The 24894-nt window shown below is 53.8% G+C and overlaps 8 protein-coding genes across 8 annotated transcripts; 2 read left to right on the top strand and 6 right to left on the bottom strand.

Moving 5' to 3' along the window:
• Positions 1 to 915: 915 nt before the first annotated feature.
• On the bottom strand, positions 916 to 1242 carry PG997_013790 (uncharacterized protein; the record flags this gene model as incomplete). Its single annotated transcript, XM_066818104.1, has 1 exon — positions 916 to 1242. One exon carries the CDS (start codon positions 1240 to 1242, stop codon positions 916 to 918), a length of 327 nt encoding a protein of 108 aa, XP_066663796.1.
• Positions 1243 to 5073: 3831 nt separating this feature from the next.
• PG997_013791 (uncharacterized protein) lies at positions 5074 to 5534 on the bottom strand (the record flags this gene model as incomplete). Its single annotated transcript, XM_066818105.1, has 2 exons — positions 5074 to 5184; positions 5391 to 5534. The coding sequence occupies 2 exons, from the start codon at positions 5532 to 5534 to the stop codon at positions 5074 to 5076; spliced, it is 255 nt and encodes an 84-aa protein (XP_066663797.1).
• A 1598-nt stretch (positions 5535 to 7132) lies between these two features.
• Positions 7133 to 8086, top strand: PG997_013792 (uncharacterized protein; the record flags this gene model as incomplete). The annotated part of the gene is made up of 1 exon (XM_066818106.1): positions 7133 to 8086. One exon carries the CDS (start codon positions 7133 to 7135, stop codon positions 8084 to 8086), a length of 954 nt encoding a protein of 317 aa, XP_066663798.1.
• A 1303-nt stretch (positions 8087 to 9389) lies between these two features.
• Positions 9390 to 10007, bottom strand: PG997_013793 (uncharacterized protein; the record flags this gene model as incomplete). Its single annotated transcript, XM_066818107.1, has 1 exon — positions 9390 to 10007. One exon carries the CDS (start codon positions 10005 to 10007, stop codon positions 9390 to 9392), a length of 618 nt encoding a protein of 205 aa, XP_066663799.1.
• Positions 10008 to 10446: 439 nt separating this feature from the next.
• Positions 10447 to 11337, bottom strand: PG997_013794 (uncharacterized protein; the record flags this gene model as incomplete). The annotated part of the gene is made up of 1 exon (XM_066818108.1): positions 10447 to 11337. One exon carries the CDS (start codon positions 11335 to 11337, stop codon positions 10447 to 10449), a length of 891 nt encoding a protein of 296 aa, XP_066663800.1.
• Positions 11338 to 12172: 835 nt separating this feature from the next.
• PG997_013795 (glutamyl-tRNA synthetase) lies at positions 12173 to 12935 on the bottom strand (the record flags this gene model as incomplete). Its single annotated transcript, XM_066818109.1, has 2 exons — positions 12173 to 12581; positions 12706 to 12935. 2 exons carry the CDS (start codon positions 12933 to 12935, stop codon positions 12173 to 12175), a joined length of 639 nt encoding a protein of 212 aa, XP_066663801.1.
• A 447-nt stretch (positions 12936 to 13382) lies between these two features.
• PG997_013796 (uncharacterized protein) lies at positions 13383 to 15391 on the bottom strand (the record flags this gene model as incomplete). The annotated part of the gene is made up of 2 exons (XM_066818110.1): positions 13383 to 15070; positions 15133 to 15391. 2 exons carry the CDS (start codon positions 15389 to 15391, stop codon positions 13383 to 13385), a joined length of 1947 nt encoding a protein of 648 aa, XP_066663802.1.
• Positions 15392 to 23145: 7754 nt separating this feature from the next.
• Positions 23146 to 23898, top strand: PG997_013797 (uncharacterized protein; the record flags this gene model as incomplete). The annotated part of the gene is made up of 1 exon (XM_066818111.1): positions 23146 to 23898. One exon carries the CDS (start codon positions 23146 to 23148, stop codon positions 23896 to 23898), a length of 753 nt encoding a protein of 250 aa, XP_066663803.1.
• Between the last annotated feature and the right edge of the window lie 996 nt (positions 23899 to 24894).

A 24894-nucleotide genomic window follows, 5' to 3' on the forward strand; every position in this document is an offset into this window, starting at 1 on the left:
CGGTGGGAGGTGAATAGGGGGGATGGCGGTATAGACAACATATTTAGGGGGTTTCGGTCCCGGTGGGAAACTTTGCTTCCTTGGGCAACAAAACGGCGCATGTACACAAAAAGGAAAGAATCATTATATAAATGGGGGTTGGCGAGCGAGTCTGGAGTTGCATGATATCCCTTATGGTTTACATACCATTGCCATGTTCGGCGCCTGAGCTTGTTTTGATTTGCGATGACCATGAGCTTGCGGTGGCTTTGGAGGTTATCTGGTTCATTTGATGCAAAGCTGATATGGCATTTATCGTAGATGTTGTTGTTGTTGATAGCTTCCGGCAACAGATAAGCGTGAAGAAGAAGAAAAAAGCAACCATGAAGACAGGGGTGGAAAAGCATCAATATGAATTCTTTGGTGGTGCACTGCTGCATGCTTGCCCTGGGGCTATAACTTCTTCCTCTGTAGGTATAGATACAAGTACGCGGTGACCCGCTGGCCCTTTAAAGGTATACACATTGCGTCTTCCATTCCATCCATTTGCAAACCAAGAACGAAGAACAAAACCCAAGATGATAGCGCCGGCGCTGAGAAGAAAGTGGAGAAGGGGAGGAATGTCATTGGTTGCCCAGGTCGTGTATGCCTCCCCGGTGTATATCCCTTTTGCGCACAGAAGGAAAGAAAGACGAGAGCAAGAAAACAAGATGCTCGCTCAAAAATAAAAACAAGAAAGAAAAAAATCAGACACGCTCAGGCCTATAGGCATATAGAACCCGCAAACCGCTTATCATCCGTCATCATACGTGTAGGCAGTGTTCTGCTCTGCACATCAGGGCCCAGTCCCAAGGTGGGTAGAGACACATGGCTCTCCTCCTGCTTGCTTCTTTTCTTTTCTTCTGTCGTCATCGCCCTCCTCCATCCTCCCCCTTCTTACGACGAGCACCGTTTCTTCGGCCGACCACTGGTCTTTCCAGCCACGGCCGGGGCCGCCGCGCCCGTGGGGCCTCCCACCACGACGGCGCCTCCCGCCGCCCCCTTTGAGGATTTGTTGTTGGTGGTGGAGGACCGGGGCAGGACGGAGCCGTACTGGTCCGGGAACCACATCTGGCACTCGTCGCAGGCCTCGTCGAGGCCGATGGTGTGCCAGATCTGCCGCTGCTCGCACGGCTTCTGGGTGAAATTGGCCGCGGTGCAGTACCGCGCGAAGGTGAAGGTGGTGTGCTGGCAGACGAAGGCGTGGGCGTAGTATTTACACATTTTTGCCCTTTTTGGTGGGAGTGAGACTGAGTGTGTGTTGGTGGAGGGAGTGCTTAGATATATATATCTGTGAAGTATATATATATCTGCTGGGAGAGCGTATGTATGGTGTGCCGTATAAGCGTGAATGTATGTATGGTAGGTATGGTATGTATGTATGTAGAAGTGTAAAGTGCGAGCGTGAGTTTGGGTTTTGGGTTGTAGGTCTGCAGCAGCTGTATATGTGTATGCGCGTGTGTAAGTGAGCCGATGATGGGACGTCTGTATGTTTCTCTCTGAGACAAGCAGTAAAGGGAGAGAATGCCGCCTGGAGGGGTAAAAACGACAACAAAGGAGGATCCTGTCCGGAGGGTGAAGCTGTAATGGTATGCACGCAAGAAAGTCAAAATGCCGGGAGGGTATAGTTGAGTAAGTATGGTATCTCGCCGCGAGGGAGATTGCGGAGGGAAATGTCCCTTTTGTACACACGATGACCTTTCTATGCTGCTGTAATGAAGGGGTTCAGACATACACACACACGTGCACTCTTTTTTCCTTATCTCTGCTCTCCTGGGAAGTTTGTCGCATTTACGGCCCAAGTTATTACATGTCACAAAAGGGGGCGATTCGTGTGCAAAGCAACCACCACCACCACCACCGCCAGCGTCATGAAGCTATCATGGCTGAGTTTATATATAGAAACCATGCGCGCGGGTGTGTAAGTGTACAGTGCAAGTGCAGCCTCGGGTTTGTGTCTAGCAAACATACCTACATGGGCTGGCGGACATCCCTAGGTATCATTTTGCCTTCATCCCTTTGGGCTGGGAGACCCGGCAAAGACTCGAAGGTGTGAATTCCGACCTATCATTTTGATTGGGGGAGTATGACGGGATATGTAGCGAGCCTACCTAGCCCAGATCTAGTAGGCCAAGGTGTCGTTCGAAGCCCATTTCACGAGAGCTGCTTTCTGTCCCTCCCTGGACAATTTCGGAGCTAATAGCCTAATCCTGGGGAAAAGAATGAGAGGAGGGTTTGGCCATTCTTCTTGCTGGGATCTTCGGGTGTGGGGTTCCTTGCCTATTTGCCATGGATCGTCGTGTTGTTCCAGGGGCTGAGGGGGTTCCAATCCGTCGCTCTTTCTCTGGATAAAACATGACAGAAAAACAGGACTCACCCTGAAATATGCAGGAACCCTATCTCAGAATATTAGATCTGACAGGGCGTCAATGCTGGAGCGCTCAGGCAGGATTTGTTGCTGAAGAAACAGCAGCCCTCCTTTCTCTCTCTCTTCATTTTTTCCCCGTTCTTGGTGTGTTGCGCGTAAGGCCTAAAAGCAAGTATGCATCTACCCGACGGGTCTGGCTGGATGAGATCCCGCCCATCGTGTGTGTGGCCTCATCCTCCCTTCATCCTCATGGGTGTGGTCGAACTTCGGAGCAAACAAGCAATTCGAATTGGGAATAAGAAACACTCACCAACTCTATTTTACCTTCTTTTCTTCCCCGCCCGCAGGCCCCTTGCAATACATTGGCGACAAGGTCGAGCCTTACCAGAAGATTAAGGAATCAATACGTATGCAGAGAAAGGGTAATGCGGCGGTGTCATTGTTAAAGCCGACAGAGACAGTTGTCAAGGCTGTTGGCAAACAGACGAGGAATTGGGCAGTTGTCTGGCTATAATGTGAGTAGGTACTCGTCGGTCGGCAATGCACCGCTGTCGTCCTACCCTCTTTGCCTTGCACACTGCGCCCAAGTTCTAGAAAGAGCGGCTGACAACAGGCAACACGTTGTCCTGGTGTATCGTCTGAGTCGGAGGGGAAAACGTGGTAGGATGAAGACAGACATTGCTCCGTCCGGGAGGCTGCTTGCTTCGCTGATTTGCAGCTGCTGTTACATTACACGCGGGCTGGGCTTTTTAAAACCGCCGTGGCTGATTTGGATGGGAAAAAGAGTACCATTCTAGCCGAATTTCCTCACCGCCAGTCTCCATTCCTCCTCTGGGATCTTCCGCATGGCACTCAAAGGTGTTACTGCCTCCGCGCAGGTCGGGAAGCGAGAGCGAGAGAGTGGTGATCGTAATTCCAGAGAGGTCAGAGAAAGAGAGGGAGGGGGTAAAGAGGCAACGCGGGACGAGAACGGAAGAGGCTGCCGGCGTGCCTGGTGCCCTGGCCGTGATTGAAAACGAGCAGAGACCTATTGGCCGCATATATCAAGACCGCATCGCGTCGACTAGTCCCCGCGGCCGCAGGGCGACAAGGCAGTGGTGACTTAACATGCGCGAATGAGGATGGGGCCTCTGCCGTAAAGTGTATGCCGGTGAGGTCATTGGGGCCATGTTTGTTCATGCGCTGGCACCATTTAGACAACCTGGTTATACCGGCGATTCTGTTGAAGGCGAGGTGAGGCGAGTCGAGTCGAGTCTGGCAGTAGGTAGTCAGACTTGGCCTCGCTATATTAGCTCCCGCAGTGGAATGATGAATGTACAGTAGTGCAGGCTGCAGCAGAGGAAGACAACAGAAGAAGAAAAATACGGGGTGGCTGGGAGAAGAGGCTGGCGTGGAAGCTTCCCCAAGAAGATGTTAGGCTCATTATGCGCCTCCGATTGGGAGAGTAAGGTAAGGTTAGACGATACGACGCGACACGACACCAACTTTCCACGCCGGGTAGCTGCAAGTTGACATGCGCCTCAGGGCTTGAGATAGATGAGTTGCGGGCGACACCCATCAAACATGAAACCCACCGCATGAAAATCCGTCGTGTAACGGTGCTGCTGTTGTCTTGCCTTCTCGGCGAATACACCACGAGGTGAGAGGTGTCGGGTCGAGACAAGTCGGTCAATCGCCGTCAGTCAGCTCGATTAAACCTAACCACCGAAGTCAATGCTTGCACGCCCAGGAAGGACGGGTAGCCGAATCGCGCAAGCTCCAGGCCGCTGTGCCACTTGGCGAGTCGGGTCGATTAGAGGTAGGTTACCTGCCTGCTTACATTCTAACCAGGCATTGCATTGAGGCCGGGCGAGGCTCTCTGCAGCTGATAGAACGACGACCGCAACGGAAGACCAACGACAAGCATACTCAACGGCCTCATCGTACTTGGATAGAGCCGATAGCTTTGTTTAAGAAAACATGATCCGGACAATGTCTTAGACAGAGTCGACCCCGAACCGAACTCCTATTGTCTCGGGCCAAGAATAATAACCTTATGAGTAAAAAAGAAAACGTCTGTTCTCTCTGATTGCGTGGGATGGGGATGGGTTGATGGAAGGCTGGGAGAGGAATACCGAAAGCCTGGTACTATGTATCTTCTAAAGTTAGGTGACGCTCTCGGAGATTTAGTTCAAGTATGAGGTAATTGGTCGACCAAAATCGCAGGTCGGCAAACCAGCCTCTCAAGCGCATCAAATGAATTTGATTGAGTCGTTGTCCATGCTGGATGGCTTTCAGCTCGTATACGAAGATACTAGCTACGTGGCCGAGAAGACTACACGATGTCAGATCATACTCACACCAATAACCCTTCTTCTCGTTGCTTGCTGGAAGAATGCATCGACCTCGTTTCCTTTTCCGCACTCGGGTGCTTTTGCGCTTGCCTGCTGAATGTGCGTCTGGGTCTGGTATGATGCACCAAGGTCAAGGTCAAGGTCAAGGTCAAGGGTTCGGGGTCGTCATGGGCGGCTCCCTGGCTAGCCTCTGCCTGCCCACGCAGCTCCTCGAGTCCTCGACCATCCGCTCCACTTTACTCCATCTCCCTCACCTGTTCCTCGTGGATCTTGTCTTCTCTCGTCCTCCATTTTGATCGATCCAGTTACGGGGACTTGGAGTAGTGGTGCGAGCGAACTGACCAAGTCGGCCAGTCAGTCAATCAGCTGCCTTGCATCGTATCGGGGCATCTGCATCATAGCCAACGGCCTCCATTCGTTTTTCTTGCTGTGCGCCGCAACCCTGATCGACACGGTTGCAGTAGCCTGGAACCGTCGATACTTGTTTGAACCTACAAGGTCACTCACACTTACTACCTCTTTGCGCTCACTCATCAAGGTCTCTGCCAATGGTCACTCGTTGCTCGATTGCAATTTTCTGATTTGCGCATATTCCACCAATACTACGCGCGCGTTACCTGCCTATTTCCGCGTCACGATCTTTCCCCCAGAGGCCCATTGGGAAGACCTACCTGCCGCATCCGCTCACCATACTGCTCACTCTCGCCCTCATCGTCGCGCGTCTCGTCTCGGCTCCCGTCTCGGCTCCCTCCTGCAGCGCCGTCTTCCTGCACAAAGGTGCTCTTCAGGAAGGGGGCGGTCCACTGCGCGTTCATGCAAAACGGTGCACCTGCAGCTCTCCTTTAATAATATGCGTCCTAGTTGATCCAGCATCGTACATACATACAACATACAACAAGCGCCCCCGACTGGTTTGACGCCTTTCCCTCCAGGCCCACTCGCGACTGTACTTACATACCATACCATACATTGATGCTACTTACATACTGCATACGCTGGCTACTTCTGCATGCATATCCTCCTCGCTTTTCGTCTCAGACTTTCCCCATCCTCTATACTCTTGTTCCCTCCCATCCGAGCCTCGTGCCTCTAGGTTAAGCTGAGCCAAGCTGAAGCTAGACGACAAGATCGCCAAAGTTCGTGGAGGTCGCTGTCACGGACCAAGTGTCAGACGAGGAAGAAAAAAAAAAGTAGGCCATCTTTCGTTCCCGTCCGCTTGTCACTCGAACCTCGGACCCTCGAAAAAACGGCCGCTCCACATAGTGCCTCCAAAAGCCTGGAAACGCCCACGCTTCCGGGTTGACCTCACACCGCCATTGGCCTCCCGATAGCTCATCATCAAGTTACCCAGGCTATCCCCGCGTAGGGGCGATCATATATATGCCGCCTGCCTGTTAACAAAACCACCCCCGGTCCTCACGATAGCTCGTCACAGCGCCCTGTTACTCGACGTCGAGATGCTTCAGAGTAGACGACGCGACACATCATCATCCGCCGCCCTCTCCTCACCCAGTAGCAGCAGCAGCCTTCTCTAGAACGCCCTCTCGCCATTTTCCGGTTGCTGATCTAACACGCTCGTTACCATTGGAATCTAGTCGACCTTTTTGGCCGCCTATCGGGCCCCGGTCCTGTTTTTATCTCGCATTCGTTGTATCATATTGGTCAGTGTTGCTCCAATGACTTGCGGGTAGAAGCCCCGTTACCCACTGAGCTGAACGTTACCAAGCTTGCAATTGGGCTAACCATTGTATCTGCAGTCGTCTGTAATCCCAGTCTATTGTTAAATCTAATCGCATCTTCCCATTGGGTTTGGGTTTGGGCCTCATACAAGGAAGCCAGAAGTTCCCCGGTCAGCTCAATTTCGGCGCTCGCAAGTGAAAGCTCTCTGGCTGGATTCCCCAGCAACAACCAACAGCTTCTTCCCCTGTGAGCTTTTGGGGCGGCTACCACTCTCTGGGAGTCCTTTGGATATCAACTAGAGAGTGTCTTCCGGATACTACATCTCGAAATTTCCCGGCCGGATCCCGCTCAGGTTTTTCCATCATTCGTGTTTGCATCCGGTGTCTAGCGACCTCTTCAAGCGCCCAGCATCTTTTGGATCTACTTTCAAGGCTTGCGAGAGCGGCATTGCAAGGCGCGTCTGGGTAACTTGAAGCTTACAGTATCCACAAGCTTTGAAAGCGTAGTCAGATCAGGTAAGCGACACACCTATTTCTTCACGATTGCAGATTTCGCGTCAAGCAGTCCTGCGGGAAAGCCGGCCATGGCTCTATCCAGTCATACACTTGGTTGCTCAGTCTTGTCGTTGCGCCTCCCAGGGCTGCTTGCACGTCGCAGTGTCAAAGTCATCGGCCCCAGGAAATGCTAATATTCTCGAAGAAAGGCGTCAACTCACTGCCTCTGGTCGGTCTCGATGGCTTCCTCGGAGGTCGACCAGAAATTTCTCGGCAAACTTGCAAGGGCTGTCGAACCTAACAATGCTTTGCTGGCGTCTATGTTGTTCAAGATATTGGGTCTGTCGATCAATCTTGCTCAACAGCTTGTCAAAGCTCGAAAGCAGCGACGCTTAGACACTACGAGGCCGACACAATCGCTCGAGCTCTACTTCCACATAATATGGCTGTCCCGGGAGGGCTTAGTCATGCTAGAACAATACGTTCTACCCATGGTGGGAGACTACGTGGAGCTCAAAGTGCTTGCGTATAAACTTCGAGCCTCCTTCTATCACATCTTCGTCCTGTTTCATAACCATCCATCGGTCTCGACCATGACTCCTGAGGCCCTGGCTGCTGCTGCTACGATGGCTGGAATGGGCCCTTCGCGACTGGACAAGGGAAAGGGGATTGCGCGCGACGACATATCTGAGACAGCCCGTTCCTCGCTGCAGCCGACACATCCTATGGAGGGTGGACCCGTCCATCCGCCGCCTGGCTTTGGGCATCCGATACCAGAAGCAGTGGCCTCGTTCTTGCTACCATCCGTGGATTATCTCCCAACCGCCCATCAATATTTCAGGGAGGCGGTTGCGCTGGCAGACAGCTTGCTGTGGGGGTCGCATTCGTTACGACTGTCGGTCAGGACGGAATACGCAGCATTCCTCTATGAATGCGTGCATGATGCAGAGGGCAGCAGGCAATTTGCAAAGGACACGATCGCCGAAGTGTACCAAGCCAGCGAAGGCATGGACGACGACATGTTCAACGACGCCTGTGAGCTCGTCACAGTTCTTGGCAAGATGATGAAGCGGGGCCTAGGTTCGAGCAACCCCTCGAGAAGCCGGGGCCAGAGCCCAGCAACGGTGGCGACGTCTCAAAACGATAGTGTGGCGACAGCAATACCAGCGGCCGGAATGGAGAATCCGATCTGAAGCCAGCGAGACGTACAGCAGTATTATAGGGGGTCTTTGGTTCCTGCAGCTGCTGCGGTTATGGTATACTAGCGCCAAGGCACTCATGTCTACCAAAAACGAGCAGCGCCCAGTCCGATTTGATCCAGTCACCAAGCTGAGCAGAGCCGCATCCATTAATTCGAGCGCACGAGTCGCGCGCGACACCCTGGTATCAGAACGCCCAACTGGAAGTTCCGAGAGGGAGAAATATCTGTGGCTGGCTGCTTAACGAGCTCAGTACAAACCACGTTAGTCAGCGAACAGCTTTAGGTTCTTTGGCTGCCCCACGAAGGCCGCTTACGTCTGATTTACGCTGGATCAGAAGGCAGTTGGTTATTGGGCACGTGAACGAATGGCGTCGGAGGCGGAAAAGCAGTTCTGGGCTCACGGTTTGGATTTCTGGGAAGTGTTTATGCCGAAGGGGGCCTATTCTCTACTATCCGGAGATGCATTTGCATACTGAAGGGCTCCAATGCGGGGCAGGCTTCAGGCGGCAGCGGTTTACTGTTTGATGATACCCCAATGGTCCCTAGGAGCATTTTAGGTGCGTAGGGATACTTCTTTGATAAGGATTCAGCCAGCATTTATTCAATGGCTGGGAAAGCCGCCATATAACAAGTTTACTCCGTTGATCTTGGGTTTGCCGAAGAGGGAGTCAAGCTCCATTATCCGATGCCTCCTGTGAATCACAATGCAAAACACAATGATTCACGAACAAGAAGCAAAATTGGGCAGATTCGACCGTTCGAGATAATACGGAACCAAGACAAACTGCTTATTTCTTTCAGACTTATATTGCTACTTATTACTGTTGGCCCACAGCCTATGAGAGTTGCTCCATCCTAACGAGTACTGACACGAATTGTCGAGACCCTTGGTGGATATTGGGAGCAGCAGACAGTTGTCGTGTTGTTTGGGATGGTACTCATCGTTGCTACATATTTGGGCCAACTGACAATGAGAATGTAGCTTCTTGCTTCTTCATAAGCCTTCCTAGAGGCTTCTTAAACGCCATGATACTCGTACAGTGCAAATCGATCAGGTCTCCAGAGCCCACTTGCTCCGGGCAAACCAAATCGTTGTGTCTTCTTGGTACATCGTTGCCAGCTTGACGGCATCGACCCCAACTTCAGATGAGATATTGCGGAACTTCCAGGTCCAAAGGGTTCGTGACAGCCAGAGATGACCCAGCTTGCTCGTGCATATCCAACCTCAGGTAGGCTGAAACCAACCATGCGCGAACACGAAAAACGAAAAGAAATCACTCAACCGCTCCGGCCTACTACTCTTCATCCCCATCAGAAGAAGAATCCGTCTCGACGAACTCATCCTCGTAATCCTCGTCACTGTTGTCCTCGTCCTCGTCGTCGCTGCCGATGGGCACGCCGTCGCTCTCCATCTTGTACTGGATGTACTCGGGCGGGACGTAGCGGCCGGTGGCGTTGCAGAACTGGGCCGAGAACTCGGCCCACTTGACGCCCTCGTACTTGGACTCCATGATGGCCAGGATGCGGCAGTCGCGGCGGCTCCAGAAGCGGTCCGCGGTGAAGCGGCGGGTGGGCGGGTACAGCTGGCCGAAGATGTCGAACCATGCGTGGTCGGTCCAGTCTTTGTGGCGGCGGGCTTCGGGGTCTTCTTCTTCGGACTCGGAGCTGGAGGATGCGGACGCGGATGAAGACGAGGATGAATCGTCGTCGGGGGCGTCGGCAGGGGCGGACTGGTTGTTGCCGTTGCCGTTGACAGGGGCGCCAGCGCAGTGATTTCCGCAGCAATGGTGGTGGCAACAATTGTTGTTGGTAGCAGGAGCAGCATTGCCATTACCATTACCGTTGGCGTTGGCGTTGTTGTTGCCATTGTCGGCGGCCCGCTTCTTCTTGTTCTTCTGCTGCTGGTTCTGCATGTCGCCGGGAAGCGGCCCGTGTCGAAGCAATCGCGCAGGTCCTCCATCTCCTGGCGCTCCTTGATGCTAAGCGAGGGCAGCGGCATGGCGGCGAAGTTGGGGAAGGTGGTCTGGGCATAGGGCGACGCCTGCCAGCGCAGGGTGGCGATGTACATCATGTACTGGGCTTCAACCTGGTTATAGGGGGTTAGAAGGTTTCATTTTCATTTTCATTATCTGTTGTTGTTGTTGCAATTTGCTTGTTTTGGTTTCTCATCAATGGCACCTCTGGTGAGAGAGCCTTTCAGGAAGATGAAATCCATCTTTCATGTGGGAGGGGTATCGATTAAGAAATGAAGCAAAATGAAGCACGCAGAGCGTGTGGCTCAGGTGTGAGAATCGTGCAGGACAGGAAATAAAGATATCCAGGGGGACATAAAAATAAAGGAAACAATCAGAATCACTTACAGGATGCATAGAACTGAGGCCAGGCAAGAACTGGGTGCCACGCATGAGAGGAATGGGAGGCTCGAAGGGGCCGACCCGGGGGCTCAGGGATCGTGTTGTACCAGGCCTGCATGGGGTTCGCCATGTTCTGGGGCGGCATCGGCATCGAAGAAGGGTACTGGGGAGGAGCAGGCATCATCTGAGGCTGGGGCTGATAATGCTGAGGAGGACCGGGAGGATAAAGTCCAGGCATTCCCATGGGCGGCTGCGGCATCTGCTGCTGCTGCTGTTGTTGCGAGGGGTAGTACGGAGACTGGTACTGCTGTTGCGGCGGCGTGCTGAGGGGAGGGGAGGGAGTGGGATGGTAACCCGCCATCTGCTGGGGAGGCGTCTGGGGGTTGAAGCCAAACGGGTACTTCTTCATTTTCATGATGAGAGCTGGTTGGTATGGTTGCTGGGAACTGTTTCTGCTACCGCTGCCGTCACCACGGCTGGTGTTGTTGCTGTTGCTGTGAATCTGGGGCTGCGAGATGGTGTAGCTCGAGTGGCTGTTCTTGTTGTTCGGGTCCTGGTAGGATGGCGAGGAGTAAGAAGGCGAGACCCAGGTACTCCAATTCGTGTTGGGAGTGTTTGGGAGGATTGTCTGAGGGGTGCCTGCGGGTGGGGTCTGGAATTTGACCACTTGACGATGTCGTCGGGGCGACGACGATGAGTCGTCTGCGGGTGCGGCTTGGTTCGCGGCTGGGTCGCCCTCGCCGGCAACGGTGTGGCCGCAGTCTCCAGCCGCAGAGGTGAGCGGCGTGGCAAAGAAGGACGGGTCTTTAAGGATGCCCCGTCTAGTTACATCCGGGTTTCCATGCTGTTCGTTCGGCACATGTCTTGGGGCCTCATATGAAGACCCCATCGTGCCATGTGCTCTCATTTCCAGCAATTGAATGGTATCGTGTGAGAGAATCACAGGTGGAAAGGGGGATTGGAGCAAAGGTTGCGTCGGCGAGTTTCTCAAACAAGAAGCAAGTTTAGACAAGACGGCTCAGCTGTTTTTCTCCCTTGAGGAGAATCAAGCAGGGAATCAGTTCAGCAGGAAGTGATGATGGTACAAGTTGGATCGATGTGCGTTCAGTGCGTGCGCACAGGCTTTACTGGCTACCTACCTACTTACCCAGGCACGCTCCCATTGTATCTCCTACCTCGTCACCGCCCACGTGGGAGTGTGGCAGAATCCCGGGTCATTGTTGTGCCAGAGGGCCGTCTCTCAGGCCTCAGGCCTTCCTTCTTGTCCTCCTCGCTGTCAGCACTCCAGCCAGAACCATGGCGGCGGCGCGAAGCGTGCGCTGTTGCACACATTGCCCTCGTCCGACCCGCGAATTATATCAACGGGGTCAAGCTCGGAGCCTTGTTCTCCGTTACGAGTTGAAACCAAGGGGTTTCTTGGACATGTGGTAGGCGGGGAAGAATCTGCTTGCTTGTATGTATATTGTTTACATAAATCGATTCCTGTCATCGACTTTTCGATGGCATTTACGGATGTCAAGACATCATGCTTGTATTGCAACAACGCCATATTGGTAATCAAATCTCATGTCTTCTGGTCTTTGGGGAGTCATCGAAATGTCTCATTGCGTAACCACTTTCATAGTGCTCTTGGAACGGACCTGCTCTGTTATATTTCAGAGCTTGAGGAATCCTGTAAATTCGTGTTAAATACCTCGGGTTTGATATATAACTGATCACGATAATCATGAGCCCTGCAATGCCTTCCCCAGCAGCACCTTGGCCCTATCGCTATGCTGCATCGCCAGTGCCAGCTCCTGTCCCTTGGTGCTCATCTTGACCCACGTCTTGCGCAGGATGCCGACGATCTTGTCCTCGTCGATCTCGTCCTTCTGCTCAAAGTCGTCGAACTGGTCGTCCAGGAACACCAGGCACGCGACGTCCTCGAGCACCTGCGTCTCCTCGTCGCCCTTGAGGTTCTCCTTGCGGATCAGCGCGGCCACCCGCTCAATCTCCGCGGCCGGCAGCGGCGGCTGCACCGCGGGCGACTGGAGGAGCTCGGCCACTTGCGCGGCGGCTTGCGACTTCTGCTTGGCTCGCCAGGACAGGTAGCCCGGGCGGGTCATGGGGTACGAGTCCCGCGGGATTTGCCACCTACACACACACGCACGCACGCACGTAGTTCATCAGCATTGCCATCATCAGGGGTTACTAGTCGCTTCTCATTGAACTCGGCAAGCAGCAATCCAAGCATGAGTTGCGGGTTATAAGTTCTCACCTTTGGAAGTGTTGGGCGCGGCACGCCAGCTGCAGCGTCGGAGAGGCGTCTGGGCAGCGCGCACCCAGCCAGCGTGTCATCTTACGGGCGTAGTGCAGCTCGTAAGGGATGTCTTCTTCTTGAGTGCCCGCGGCAGATGAGGAGGTCCGCTTCGGGTCCTCCGCATGCGCCTCGTCCATGAGTCGCAGGCCGGCGGCGTAATTGTCCGAGAGCGCTGGTAAGCTGGCCATCTTGAAGCTTGCTGTGTATGTATCTACCTATGGCGATTTCGTTTGGGTACGTGATTGTTAGGATAATAAGTATAAAGACGGGCAGAAGACCAGCAAGATGTGACGATGGATCGACTCAGGACCGTACTACGAAGTAAAAGTGGTGCTGCTTAGTGAGAACTTGGGCGGGGTTCTCCAAACTTTGGACAAGTATAAGACACTGGCAGCATTAAGTACTCAGAGAAAGACTTTGGAGGGATTCTCGCCTTCTTTTCTTCAACATCGTCCCCAAAAGCCCCGTTATGTAGGTGAGTATGATCTCTAATATCTTAAAATTACACTTGAACATTACATAATCTTGGCATTACATCTAGACAATAAATTTATCAACATAAGAAAATCATATGTGATCCCCCTCCTACTCTTTTAAGGCCCTCTTCTTCTTCTTTTCAACTTTGGGAAACCACGTTACTGCATCTTGTTGAGATGGCCGACCGGTCGCTTGACCGGCACTTCTCTCGACCGTCCGTATACCGGGTTATATAGCATGTACTGCTGGGCGCGTGGCGACCGCGGCGAGGGCAGCGCACGCGAGTTGTGTTTGCTCATCGACCCCGCCGTCGCCCCCGTCGTGGACACGATGCGGCCTGCTCCAGCACCACCAGCACCGCCGCCGCCGCCGCCCGCGGGCCCCGGAGGAGGAACGGTAGCGAGGCCTATGTTCTCGTTGGAAGGATGGCGACGAAGCCCAGCCGACGGGCTGATGAAGGGCGGGCTGATGAAGGGCGGCGTGAACCGGGAGTCGAATTCGGTGTGCGCGCTCGGCGGTCCATTGTCGATGCCATCGCTATCTCTAACTCCTGCTGCTCCTGCTCCCTCGTGACGACGCGGCGACGTCTGGACCGACATGCTGTTCGGCCGGGCAAGGGTGCTGGTGCTGCCCGATTCCAATCGAGTGATGGGCGTCCTCCCGAAAGTCGAGGCCGGCGTCGCCGGCGCCGGACCCAACCCTCGGGCATTGCGGTTGACGGGCACGCTGATCGTGGGCGACGGGCGCGTGCCGGTGCCGAAGTCGAAACTCTCTTGCCGGATGTTGCGGACGGCCGGCGGAGGCCCCAGTACGGGTAAGGGAGGCAAGGGGAAGCGTGACGAATTGACTATTTTCCGGTCCGACGACCTTCTCGGAAGAGTCTGTTCCCGCAAGCTTGGTTGTCGCTGGAATTCACGTTGCTGTTGCAGCGGCTGTTGGCTTTGCGGCTGCTGGTTCTGCGGGTGTTGGGATTGCCTCCAGAACGGCAGCATGGAAGAGCGCCGCCGGAACGACCGCACAAACGATTGTCTCCTGGCCGATAGACTCGATGGTGGCCGACCGGATTGTCGACGAGACATCCGCGCCTCCCGGTACGCCGCGATGTAGTCGAATGAGTTGGGAAAGGCTGCTGGCATGTATGGTCTCTTGACCTTCTCAATGGGCCTGCGGCTTTGGGGGTCCTGGTCTTTCTTCTTCCTCCTCGCGTAGAAGATGGAAGAGAGCAGGCCCGCGAGGATGATGACGAGACCCCCCACGCCCCCGATAACTCCGGCGAGGATCGTGGACGTGTTATTGTTGCTGTTTTCGTTGGATGGCGCCGGCGCCGGCGAAGACGTGCTGCCGGCCCCGGCTGCGTTGGATGTGGTCGTCGTAGGCGAGCCAGCTGAGGCAGGATTAGCACTGGACGGTGACCGGGGATTCGTGGATGTGGAAGAAGTGATCGTGATCGGTGGTGCGTTACCTCCTCCCGCCGGCAGCGAGTTCTGCCCCGTCGTCGTGGTCGACGTCGCGCCAGCGGCGCTCGTGATGCCCGTGCTCGGCGCGCCGGGCGCGGTGTAGGCCACCGTCAAGAGCTCCTTCTTGGACCCGCACGCGAACGCCCGGAAGCCGGAGTAGGGCGAGTCGGTCGCGTACGAGTACGTGACGCAGCTGGGGGCCGTCGACGCCTGGCAGAGCAGTGTGTACGGCAGCGTCGATGTCGATATGGACGCGGCGTCTGTGGAGTCGATGCAGGCCGTGGCAATGTTGCAGGCTTGGATGTTGCTGGAGCTGCAGCAGCCCATCGCTTTGTTGCTGTCGTTGACGATACATTGCGAACTGCCGAGACAGACTATGGCAGCTGAGGCTATAGGTATCCGTCAGCGACGTGGCATGCGAACAGTGAGTACACTGGACATTCAGACTTACGAGACGTAGTTCCTGTAAAATACCCACAGGTGCTTGTGCCTGCTGCTCTCTTCAGCAACTCGTGCCTGAGTATAGCCTCCGCGGGACCAGGGGTCGGCTTGGGTGTCCATCCCAGCGAATTTGAAGCATGGTTGCTGCTGCTGACCGTCGCTTTCGCTGGCTCCCATTTCTGCCCATTACTGCTGCTTCCCCTGAACCACTTGGCGTCGGTGACGGATGTAGTGGCTGCTGCTGCACCAAGGAGAGCCGCGCGCTTCATGATGGACTGCGCTGTAGGATAACACCTAACATGGTCGAAGAAAAGAGCGACAAGAGCCAGAAAGACCTCCTCCGATTGCGAGGAACGGGGAACGAAGCATCCTTAGGTACTCGGGTGCTTTCTGGCAGGAATAGTTTCATTACGCAAACAGTTGTTTGTTACGGCACTCAGTCCCACGATCCCACGATCCAGCTCAAGTAAGTTCGACTAGATCAATTCCGCCCAGCTACGAGCTTCTCCTTAATCTGCGGCCCAAGCACTACCAGAACAGGCACAAGGCCAAGGTTCCGCGCGGTCGATTCCGCTAAAGCACTTGCTGGAGATTTACTGTGCTCTAGCGGCAGCTCCGGCATGCTTCTTTACACTGACATCTCAGAGCTTGCAATGATCATGGCCGGAAAGCGTCACTCCCAGGACAAGCTACTACTACTACTACTACTACTACTACTGCTACTGCTACAGCAATACAACGCTGTACGGCATGCTACTACTATTTGACTCATCCCGGATCAGGTCTTTCGCATATTGACAGTTGCCATCAACAAACAATGAGCTGTCGTACCTGAAATTACGATATATAATCTCCAGACCGGGTAATTTCACAACGCCGAGCAAGACGGATTAAACTGCCTTCACCATGGATCGCGATGAGGACATCAGAATGGAAATCCCCTTCGCATAGACAGAGAAAGAGAGCAAATAACGGCTGAGATATACAGGACACGCCCTCATCTTAAACTTGAATCTACTCCTTCAACGGTTTTTGCCATTCTTCCTTTTTCTCCTCATGAGCTTCCAGGGACACAAGATCCAGTACTCATCGAGCGACTTTCCACAGCAGCTACTTTCCACGTCGTGTTAGCCGGTGGCAGGAGGCGTTCGTACTTGGTTGACGAAGGCTCCCTAGGGCATTGCGAGAGTTCGACCCGAGCGGCCCGACTAAGACCCAAGAGGCCTACTTGCGGCTTCGACTCGAAACAGCCGGTGGCAAAAACTGACAACACCTCGCAACGGGTTTTTGATTGCTCTTTCAATCCGGGCGCCTGTTCTTTCTAGGTGCTGATACAGTCGGTGCGGAAGGGGTCACGCATGGTGCTGCTGCTGCGGACGCCTCCCCGTAAATTGGGTGCCGTGATGAGAGTGAGGCCAAGAAAAGTACCATGGGCCTTCTCTCTCTCTCTCTCTCTCTCTCACCCTCTCTCTGTGTGTGTGCCCACATGGTGTATGTGATGCGGCAAGTTGCAGGATTCTTCGCCATCCAAGATGAGGCGCAGGAATGGATGAAGAAAGGAGGAGCTTTGATTTGGTTTCGTAAACCGCAGCTGTCACTTCCTTCGCCCTGCATGAATGTGAAGAAGATCCATCGTTCGTTTTGGCCACCTGCCGCCCCCTCAGGACTGACACACACACACACACACACACACACACGACATCCTCCACACTGGTCTAGAACGACAGGCTGGGGCGTATGCATCTTCCCCATCAAGATCATGGCCACTCCTACGTACCACCCTAACCACGCCAAACCGCACCACCTCGCTGCTTATAACCCATCCATTTGGGTTATGTGCTCGCGTGTGTTCGTATATGCCTGTGTTATGCAATGATCTGATGCTGATCTACTACGTAGTGATGCAAGTCAGTCAGTATGTATGTGCGTACATGCATACATGCATATGATAGGGTAGGTAAACAGGTGGGAAATGTGACGTGATAGACAGGTAAGCAAGCTCTCACGAAGTGACATTGCATATTCATCTACTTAATCAAGTCACGACGAAAAAGCGCTTGCCTGCATTCGACCTTTTATGCAGTTCCCGACCCTCTGGATCGCCCACCCGATGCAACCCTCACTAAGATATGTGCCCCTCATGTAACGCCATTCCATTCGTCAAGCACGGAAAGCAAAAGTGCGACAGCCTGCGTTTGACATCGCGAGAAGAATGGAAAAGAAGAAAGGAAATTTGATAAAGAGTGTGATTTGTATAACGGAAGAAGCCGTCTTATTTCTTTGGCCCGCGGAAAACATGCCATTTTCTTACGACCGCCAAAGAGCTTAGCGCGTACAAGGGCTTCGTTCTTCTTCATCGAGGTCGACCGGTATACATGGGAAGAGGGCTCAAACTTCACCAACAGCCGCAATAGCGATTGACATGTAAAATCGACGGGTATGGAGCCGACATGGTCAAGTGGCGCGTCGCATAGTGACTGCGTGTAACTCACGGAGGCCGACTTCGCTCGGGACCTTCGATATTGTTCTTTCACGGCCTCGACTCGAACATGATATCTTGCAAGGGCACACATTCGCTTCACTGTTCTGGGCTGACGCGCGTCTGCCTTAGCTGTTCCGTTGCAGCGGCCTTCTAAGCGGCCCTAGGACTCTCTTCCACGAGAGTTGCCAAAGCTATGGCTCGCATATCAGTAGAGTAGCATGGGGATCAACGGTCGTACCCAATGGTCGAAAGAGTATACAATCGGATTTAGTCGCTGTTTTAACCGTTCCCTATAAGCAGCAGGGGGTTTGTTCCCAATCCGTCATCCTACCCCCGGCACTGGTGTGTTTGTGTGTGTGTGTGTGGGAGGTCTGAGCGAATCGAATCCCGTCAAGCGTCGGAGAGGATCAACAAGTGAGGCTGAGCGCCTCGATTGACAAGATCCCAGCTCTCCTGCTCAGATCGGCCAGGGACGTTGCATTGCGGACTTGCGGAATGCGGCTCTCGCCCCTGTCAAGCTGCAAGTCCAAGCAAGCAACAACACCAGAAAAAGTCTGGTACGCTTATATGCTGCTTGCCCATTACGGCCAGGCACGCGCGGCGGGAGCCAGGAGGCTATTTTACCTGACGCTGTTTGGGAATGTGCTATAGCATCACACAGGGGCTCAGTGATATTGCACGAACGGTTCACATGCCGGGACAGCAACCAGCATCATGCACCACTGTCGATCCTTGTTATATTCGGATTACCAATGAGCGCTCGTGGGTAGCTGACAAGCTCTGTCATCGTTAGATTGTCTCAGATACCTGTTTTTCGGGGGCTAAGCCATATCGAGGTGGCGTGTCAACATACCACGCTCTTGGGTGACACGGATGAGTCTTTCATTGCGCCGTTGGAGAGTGTGTTGCACATTCATCAGTTTCCCGCCTCATGGTCAATATGATTCTTACCTCATACTATGAACCCTGGTAGCTTTTGCTGCGCGCCGTTTCCCTGCGTGCGAAATCGGCGGACAGAAAATAAAACTGCAGATACAAGTAGTCAGCAGCAGGACATACATATTTGCCACTTTAGCATTTGGGCATGCGTGACAACCAAACTACAGTCACGAATATGTCCGCGAGGCCGGGTACAGGCCCCGCCGACCGAGGCTGCCGCATATCGGTTTTCGCATTTGCAAAAGGCCAACGGCCTAGGGTCTCCCCCTCCGCGTGATACAAAAATGAGACAGATAGGGCCGTCTATGCAGGAGTGTTACCGCGGGGCACCATAAAGCTATCCCCAAGATCTGGTTCGGGGCCTGGCGGTCAATCAGGTGCTTGCCGAACAGACCGAGCAAGTGGGCTTTCCCCAGCACAGCCCACGAGGCTGCTTGCCTAAAATTCCACTCCTCACCCACTAAGGGGTTTCCGCAAGGGGCTGCCGATATGCATATGTAGGAAGATGATATAGGTGCAAATGCCTCAAACAGAAGCCCATTGTAACGGTTCAGCGGTCTGGCCCCCGAAAGATCGTCACGTATAGCCTCCACATGGACTGACAGGGCCCGCAACCGTCCGCGACACGTGCGTATTTTCCGAATGCGCATAGGCGCTCTTACAGCACACTGCATGTTTTGGATGATGTTGCCATGCTACTTCATCGCCAGAATGCAGAAAAAGCCTTGGAATATCTGTAACCGAGTCCCCAGGAGGTGCAGCATGCTGAGCGACGTCGCTAATCGGCAGCGTTATCATCGGTGTGCCGTGCGTGCCCGCGGGGATCCCCTTCGTTGCTTACCCACGGACGATTGGCCCAGGTTTGGGCCTCGTTGCGCAAAGATGCATAGCGATGTCCGGCTTGCGCACGTTCAGGCCATACGAGTGGAGGATTCCCATAACTCATGAGCCTCGTTTTGGATCCCCAGGTCGCACCACCGCGGGCAGCAACAACTCCCTTTTTGAGGCCGGTACAGCACACACGATCACAGCCTGTGCTACCAGGCAGCTGGCGTACAATTCGCCAGTGGCTGCCTTTTTCAGGGTCCTTGGTGATCCCTGTGGGTGCGGATCTGGTGCGGCCCCTAGGCCCCCTCTGAACAGTGCAGAAAACGGCGGGCATAGCACCGATAGCGAATGAAAAGCCGCTAAGGGATATCTTCTCTGTGAGTGGTACAAATGTGCCCGAGATGGAAATCTCAAGCTACTGCTTCAATAGTTCGATAGGAGGTAGGTAGAACATGAGAAAACCGGAACGAGGACAGTCGAATCACCCACGGAAGATCGACAAAAGGAAGCATGGGGGAATTCGTTGCGGGCCTCCTGTCACGGCCGCACATTGTCGTTGCCTTACCCCGACTCAGCTGTGCCGAGGTCGATATTGTCTATGTGCTTGACGAATGCGCGACCCCCTCGCACCTGTGGGCACATCGGGTTGCCCAAATGTCGATTCCAGAGCAAGACATTCTGTCCCCTACATTAGTCCACCCAAGCAACGGCGCCGCCGCGAGCCTACCTCATTGGATACATGAGCAGGCGAGATGCCCAAGTAGCACACATAGGGCCAATGCTACAGATTGTACCCCGAATTGATCAAAAGGGTTTGACCTGGACTGGCCAACGACACAGACATGTCGAGGGCTCTGTATGCCATATGGGGGTGATGCTGGATTGAATCCAATAGAATGGATGGGAAGGATGTTTGAGGATGTTCTGATGAGACTTGAATGTTTCCGAACTGTACGTGTCCTTGGTAAGTACATAGGTAGGTAGGTAGGTAGGCAAGTATAGCAGAGTTGATCGGTACTGAAGGTGCAGGTCATTTCGAGTTACAGCGCTGGAAGAAAAGAAAGAGCCGCATTGCCAACTAACCTGTTTTGATATCGTCATGGAGCAATTTGCTGCTGTCTGACAAGCATGTAAAATCAAATGTTTTGCTGCACTGGCGGTGATGACATAAGAATCGGCTGACGGGTTTCAATTGATTGTAATACTGGAATGGAATACGATGGGAATCGGTCAAGGCCAGATCCCGGGAAAGAGCAGGCGCGCAAGAGATCTCACTTTCGCGTCCAGGCTGCGTGCCTGCTGCATCCAAATAGGCCTGGAAACCGGGCCCTGTCATTTTGGGAGGGACCCTGTAATGCTGCCCTGTGTGCGATCTGCGGGCCAGTTGACACCCATCACCAAGTTCCAGACCAATTGAAATGGGCTGGCGCTGGGGGTACTTGGGGCGTGGTACTCGACACTTGCACAGCGCCGCACCGAGACCATTCCGGAATCCGTCTTCTCCTTCTCGCTGGCTACGAATGGCAATTGATATGCGTATTTAGCGTATGCATCTACGGTAGTGAGGTTGCGTTGCGTGCCATGGGCAGCCAAGCTCCAAGCACTGTAACGACATGCAGTCATCGGACATACTGACACACATACTGACTGACAGAGCCGTGGGAAGAAGAAAAAAAGAACATCATCAGCAGAACAGGACCCTTTGAAAGAAAGAAAAGAAAAAAAAAGAAGCAAAGGAGAAGTAGAAGTCGTGACGTGACAGCTTGGATGGGCCGGAAACCCGCTGTCTCCTCCGACCTGCATTCGACATGGACCCTGGTCGAGACACGACCACAATTGGCCTTTTGGACCCTTCAAATCTGTTCCTTTCTGATAGGTATCCCTCCCTCTTTTCCCAGATAGTCGATGCTTGCAGGCATTTTCGCCATTTCTTTACGATTATGACCATATGCTCGTTAGGGTAACCTACTCGCCTTGATTTCTCTGCGTCCTTGCATCTCCGGTTTTCACCTGCACGTCGAAATGACTCTCTTTCTCTCTCTCTCTCTCCCGCCCTGTGCTCTTTGGCTCGCTCGCTCACTCAGTTCGGTCTTTTCCTGGTCGTCTTACCCTGCCCAGTACACCTGGCAACTGGAGGTAAGCTTGATGGTCCTCCACCCTGCCCTGCCGATGTAGCATCAGAGCGTGTGTCCCGTCCACAACCCGGTTGCACCCCGTTTGCAAGGCGAACGAACTGATTTGCGCCAGCCGTCATGATCCCTGTGCCGGATTTGACTGGCTCATGTACCTAGATGCAGCAATCTATGACATGCTACCGGCCACTTCCCGATGACCCGCAGCCATGTCAACCAGGCATGTTTGGCCGGCCGGCGTGCTTTCAGAAGAAGAAATACAGGCCTGCATCAATACAAAACACACTGACTTACTGGCAACTTATGGGTCCAGGCTGGTTTGGTACCCCTGGTAGGGAGTAAGGAAGTAGCCATGTTGTCACTCCCACCTATTTCACCAAAGTCCACAGTATTACATACTTACATGCATACCTACGGCGCTGCGACCAGGGGCAAGCCGTTTGTCATGTAATGAGCTCCGAAGCGGTGGCTTTTCTAGCTTCAGATCCCTTTCTCTCTCTGGCTGCCTCTCCCTCACCGTCCGTTCTACTAGGTACCCCGTCGACCAATGAGTAAGTGTATCTGCACACTGATACATACAGACTTACTTCCTAAGTTAGGTAGATATCACTGTGAGTTACGGGACGCCTTCGTCTGCTTGCTCGCTCGGCACACAAGCGTGATCGGCTGCTCCACCACCATATAACCTACATACTAATACTACTGCCGCCCGTCTTAGCAGCTTAGTTACGCGGCGCGGCTCCCCCAGTGGCGCCAGATCTAATACTACCTACATGTATACATGCCACCTTGTACCTGGCCTCTAATAGAGTAACCCAGATGCTCATCTGGAATTTAGCTACTCGACCAGCGACGGGCTCTTCTCTCCAACCATCATCGTGGCCTTGTTTTTTCTTTCTCTATTCTTTCTTTCTTTCCCTCCCTCCCAATGATTATTTATTTCCGCTCGAAACTAATTTCCATCCATGTATACTGGCTTGCCACTATCCGCTGAGATTCCGCGCCACCTCTGTTTTCGTCGTACCCCGAAATAGTCGGCTGTCGCTGTTGGCGTTGTGTTGTACCCAGTATATATTTGAGAGAGAATCTCCCAGCGTCGGGAGCTTTCCTTCCTACAGCGTCGGGTACAGCCAGTTCTGCCGTCAGCTGTTAAATAGGACTCGGCCGCCTCTCTCCACTTACTTACTCGACACCGAGAACTCCACTGAGCGTACCTGAGTCAGGCCAGCGTGCTCGACACTGATTTGGTGTACCAAATATCAAGTTCATGCGGCTAACACCTTCGCGATACATATATACTTGGCTCCTCACGCTGCTCGCTACCACTACTGCTCCCACCAAACTTAGTTCCTGGCCTACAGCTGCCTTTCCAGCCACTCATCGTCCGGGTAGCCACTTTACCCATCCAGACGAGCAGGCAGACCATCCCCAATCCGTGTTATTAGACACCATCGGAGTGCGGGTTGTCCTTTAAAGTTCGCCGCGGTTGCCCCCGAATTCTACCCTTACATGGCCATATATCCCATATTCGACGCTCGATGATTACCTTTGCCCGACTTCCTGGAAATCAGCTATCTTACACACTGACTAACAAGTCATGGCCTTTCATCCACATGGAGGCGGTGGGCCATCCTCGTTTCCCATGTTCCATTACCCCCATGCCCAGCCCTCGCCGCAGCCGTCCGGATCGGGTGCTACTGCTGGAGCACGGGGTGGCGGCGGCGGCCCGGAGATGCCTCCGTCCAGTTTCTTCCCCATGGAAGAGAACCAAAATCAGTTCGACATCCTCGAGTGGTATCCGCACTTCCAGTCGTGCGTCCGCTACTTCCTGGATCACGCGCAGCACTCCCCGCCCGTCCAGGCCGTGGCCGCCTTCATCAACATCCAGCTCCCGTTCCAAAAGACGCAAAACCCCGTGGTCACCTCGAGAATGAGCGGTGGCTCGCCCTCGGCGATGCCGTCCCCGACCTCGCGCGCGTCAGGCAAGTTGCCCATGCCGATGGCCAGCCCCAACCAGCCGCCCGCCGTCGTGACGCTCAATCCCTACATTCGGCGGCTGGTGGTGACGGGGTTCGACTTCCCCGCGGTGCTGCACGGGTTCTTCGGGGACAGCTGGGCGCTGGGCATCGGCCCCATGCACGAGGTGGAGCGGCGCAACTACCTGTTCGCGGCCAAGAGCGCGAGCTGGCTCGACGTCAAGGCGCACTACGACATGGGCGAGGAGCAGACCATCCCGTTCCTGCGGCCGCTGCAGAACGTGACGGAGAAGGAGATTGTCAGCGCCGAGTCCAACTGGAGCGAGTGGCTCGCGATGCAGGACTGGATGGTCGGGCCGAGGTCACCAGAGGTTGAGAGAAACTCTCCTGTCCAACATATCAAAATGGAAGATGCCTGACCAGCTCTACAGTAATGCTTCGTCTGTTCGTCTACGGCCCGATCGCATTCTGGTAGAGGAAGAGGGAGAACCTGTCCAGCAGGAGGTCGAGACGACGGTCATAACGACGGTCAATAGGCCAATCTCCCTGTCAACAACTTTGTGCGATCTTTTCTTCTTCTAAGCAAGCGATTATCTATATTGTACGATCAACTTTGGGGCGGCTTTAGTGCATTTGGGTTGGGGTTTTTGTTAGACAGCCTCCAGTCCGAGGTTTGGATGGCGTGCGAGAGGGAGCATCAAATCGGACATGGGCTGGCTGAGTCTTGTTGGTCATTATCTTCAAAAATGGGGGCTCTGCTGATAGAGGAGGAAGAGGAGGAAGGGGTGCCGTTCCATTGGATCTGCAGCGAAGTGCACACTCGGAAGCGGCATGCCGCATCTGGCGTACATGTACGCATGACATCCCGCCAGTGGCTCCCCTGGGATGACGAAGCTGGAATAGCCAGAGAGACTATGGCCCAATGTAGTGAGCTATGCATGACAGGAACAACAGCACTGCATGCAGCTGGTCAGCTGGGAAATGAAGAAAAAAGAAATTTCATCTTGCAAGTCTACTACGTGTTCAGCTCTCAGGGCTGGAGATCTATCTGCATGCAGTTGATGTACATGGCAGAGCCGCGCTTGACCATCACGTTATTATTATTAGCCCGTCCCTATTGATCATCTCCTGTCCGCCCCCCAAAACCCACATCAGCATTTACATGCGACATGTCAGTCAGTAGGTAGGTAGATACGAACCCGATCCTGAGTATGCGAAGCTTGGGGTCTCGCTTCCATGCTACAAGCATGGTGTCGAGATGCGCAGGATGCTAGATACATTATTGATAATTGATACTACCATTGTTTCTTACATGAAGTCGATTTTGAGACGGAAGACACTTGTATATTCTCCTTGCTGGTGGTAAGCTGGGATCAGTAATCAAGAGGTTGATCTTGACTGGTTTGGATCTCACT

Source organism: Apiospora hydei, assembly GCF_038363865.1.
Source record: "Apiospora hydei strain CBS 114990 chromosome Unknown utg000009l_segment0_segment0, whole genome shotgun sequence".
Taxonomy (NCBI): Eukaryota; Fungi; Ascomycota; class Sordariomycetes; order Amphisphaeriales; family Apiosporaceae; genus Apiospora; species Apiospora hydei.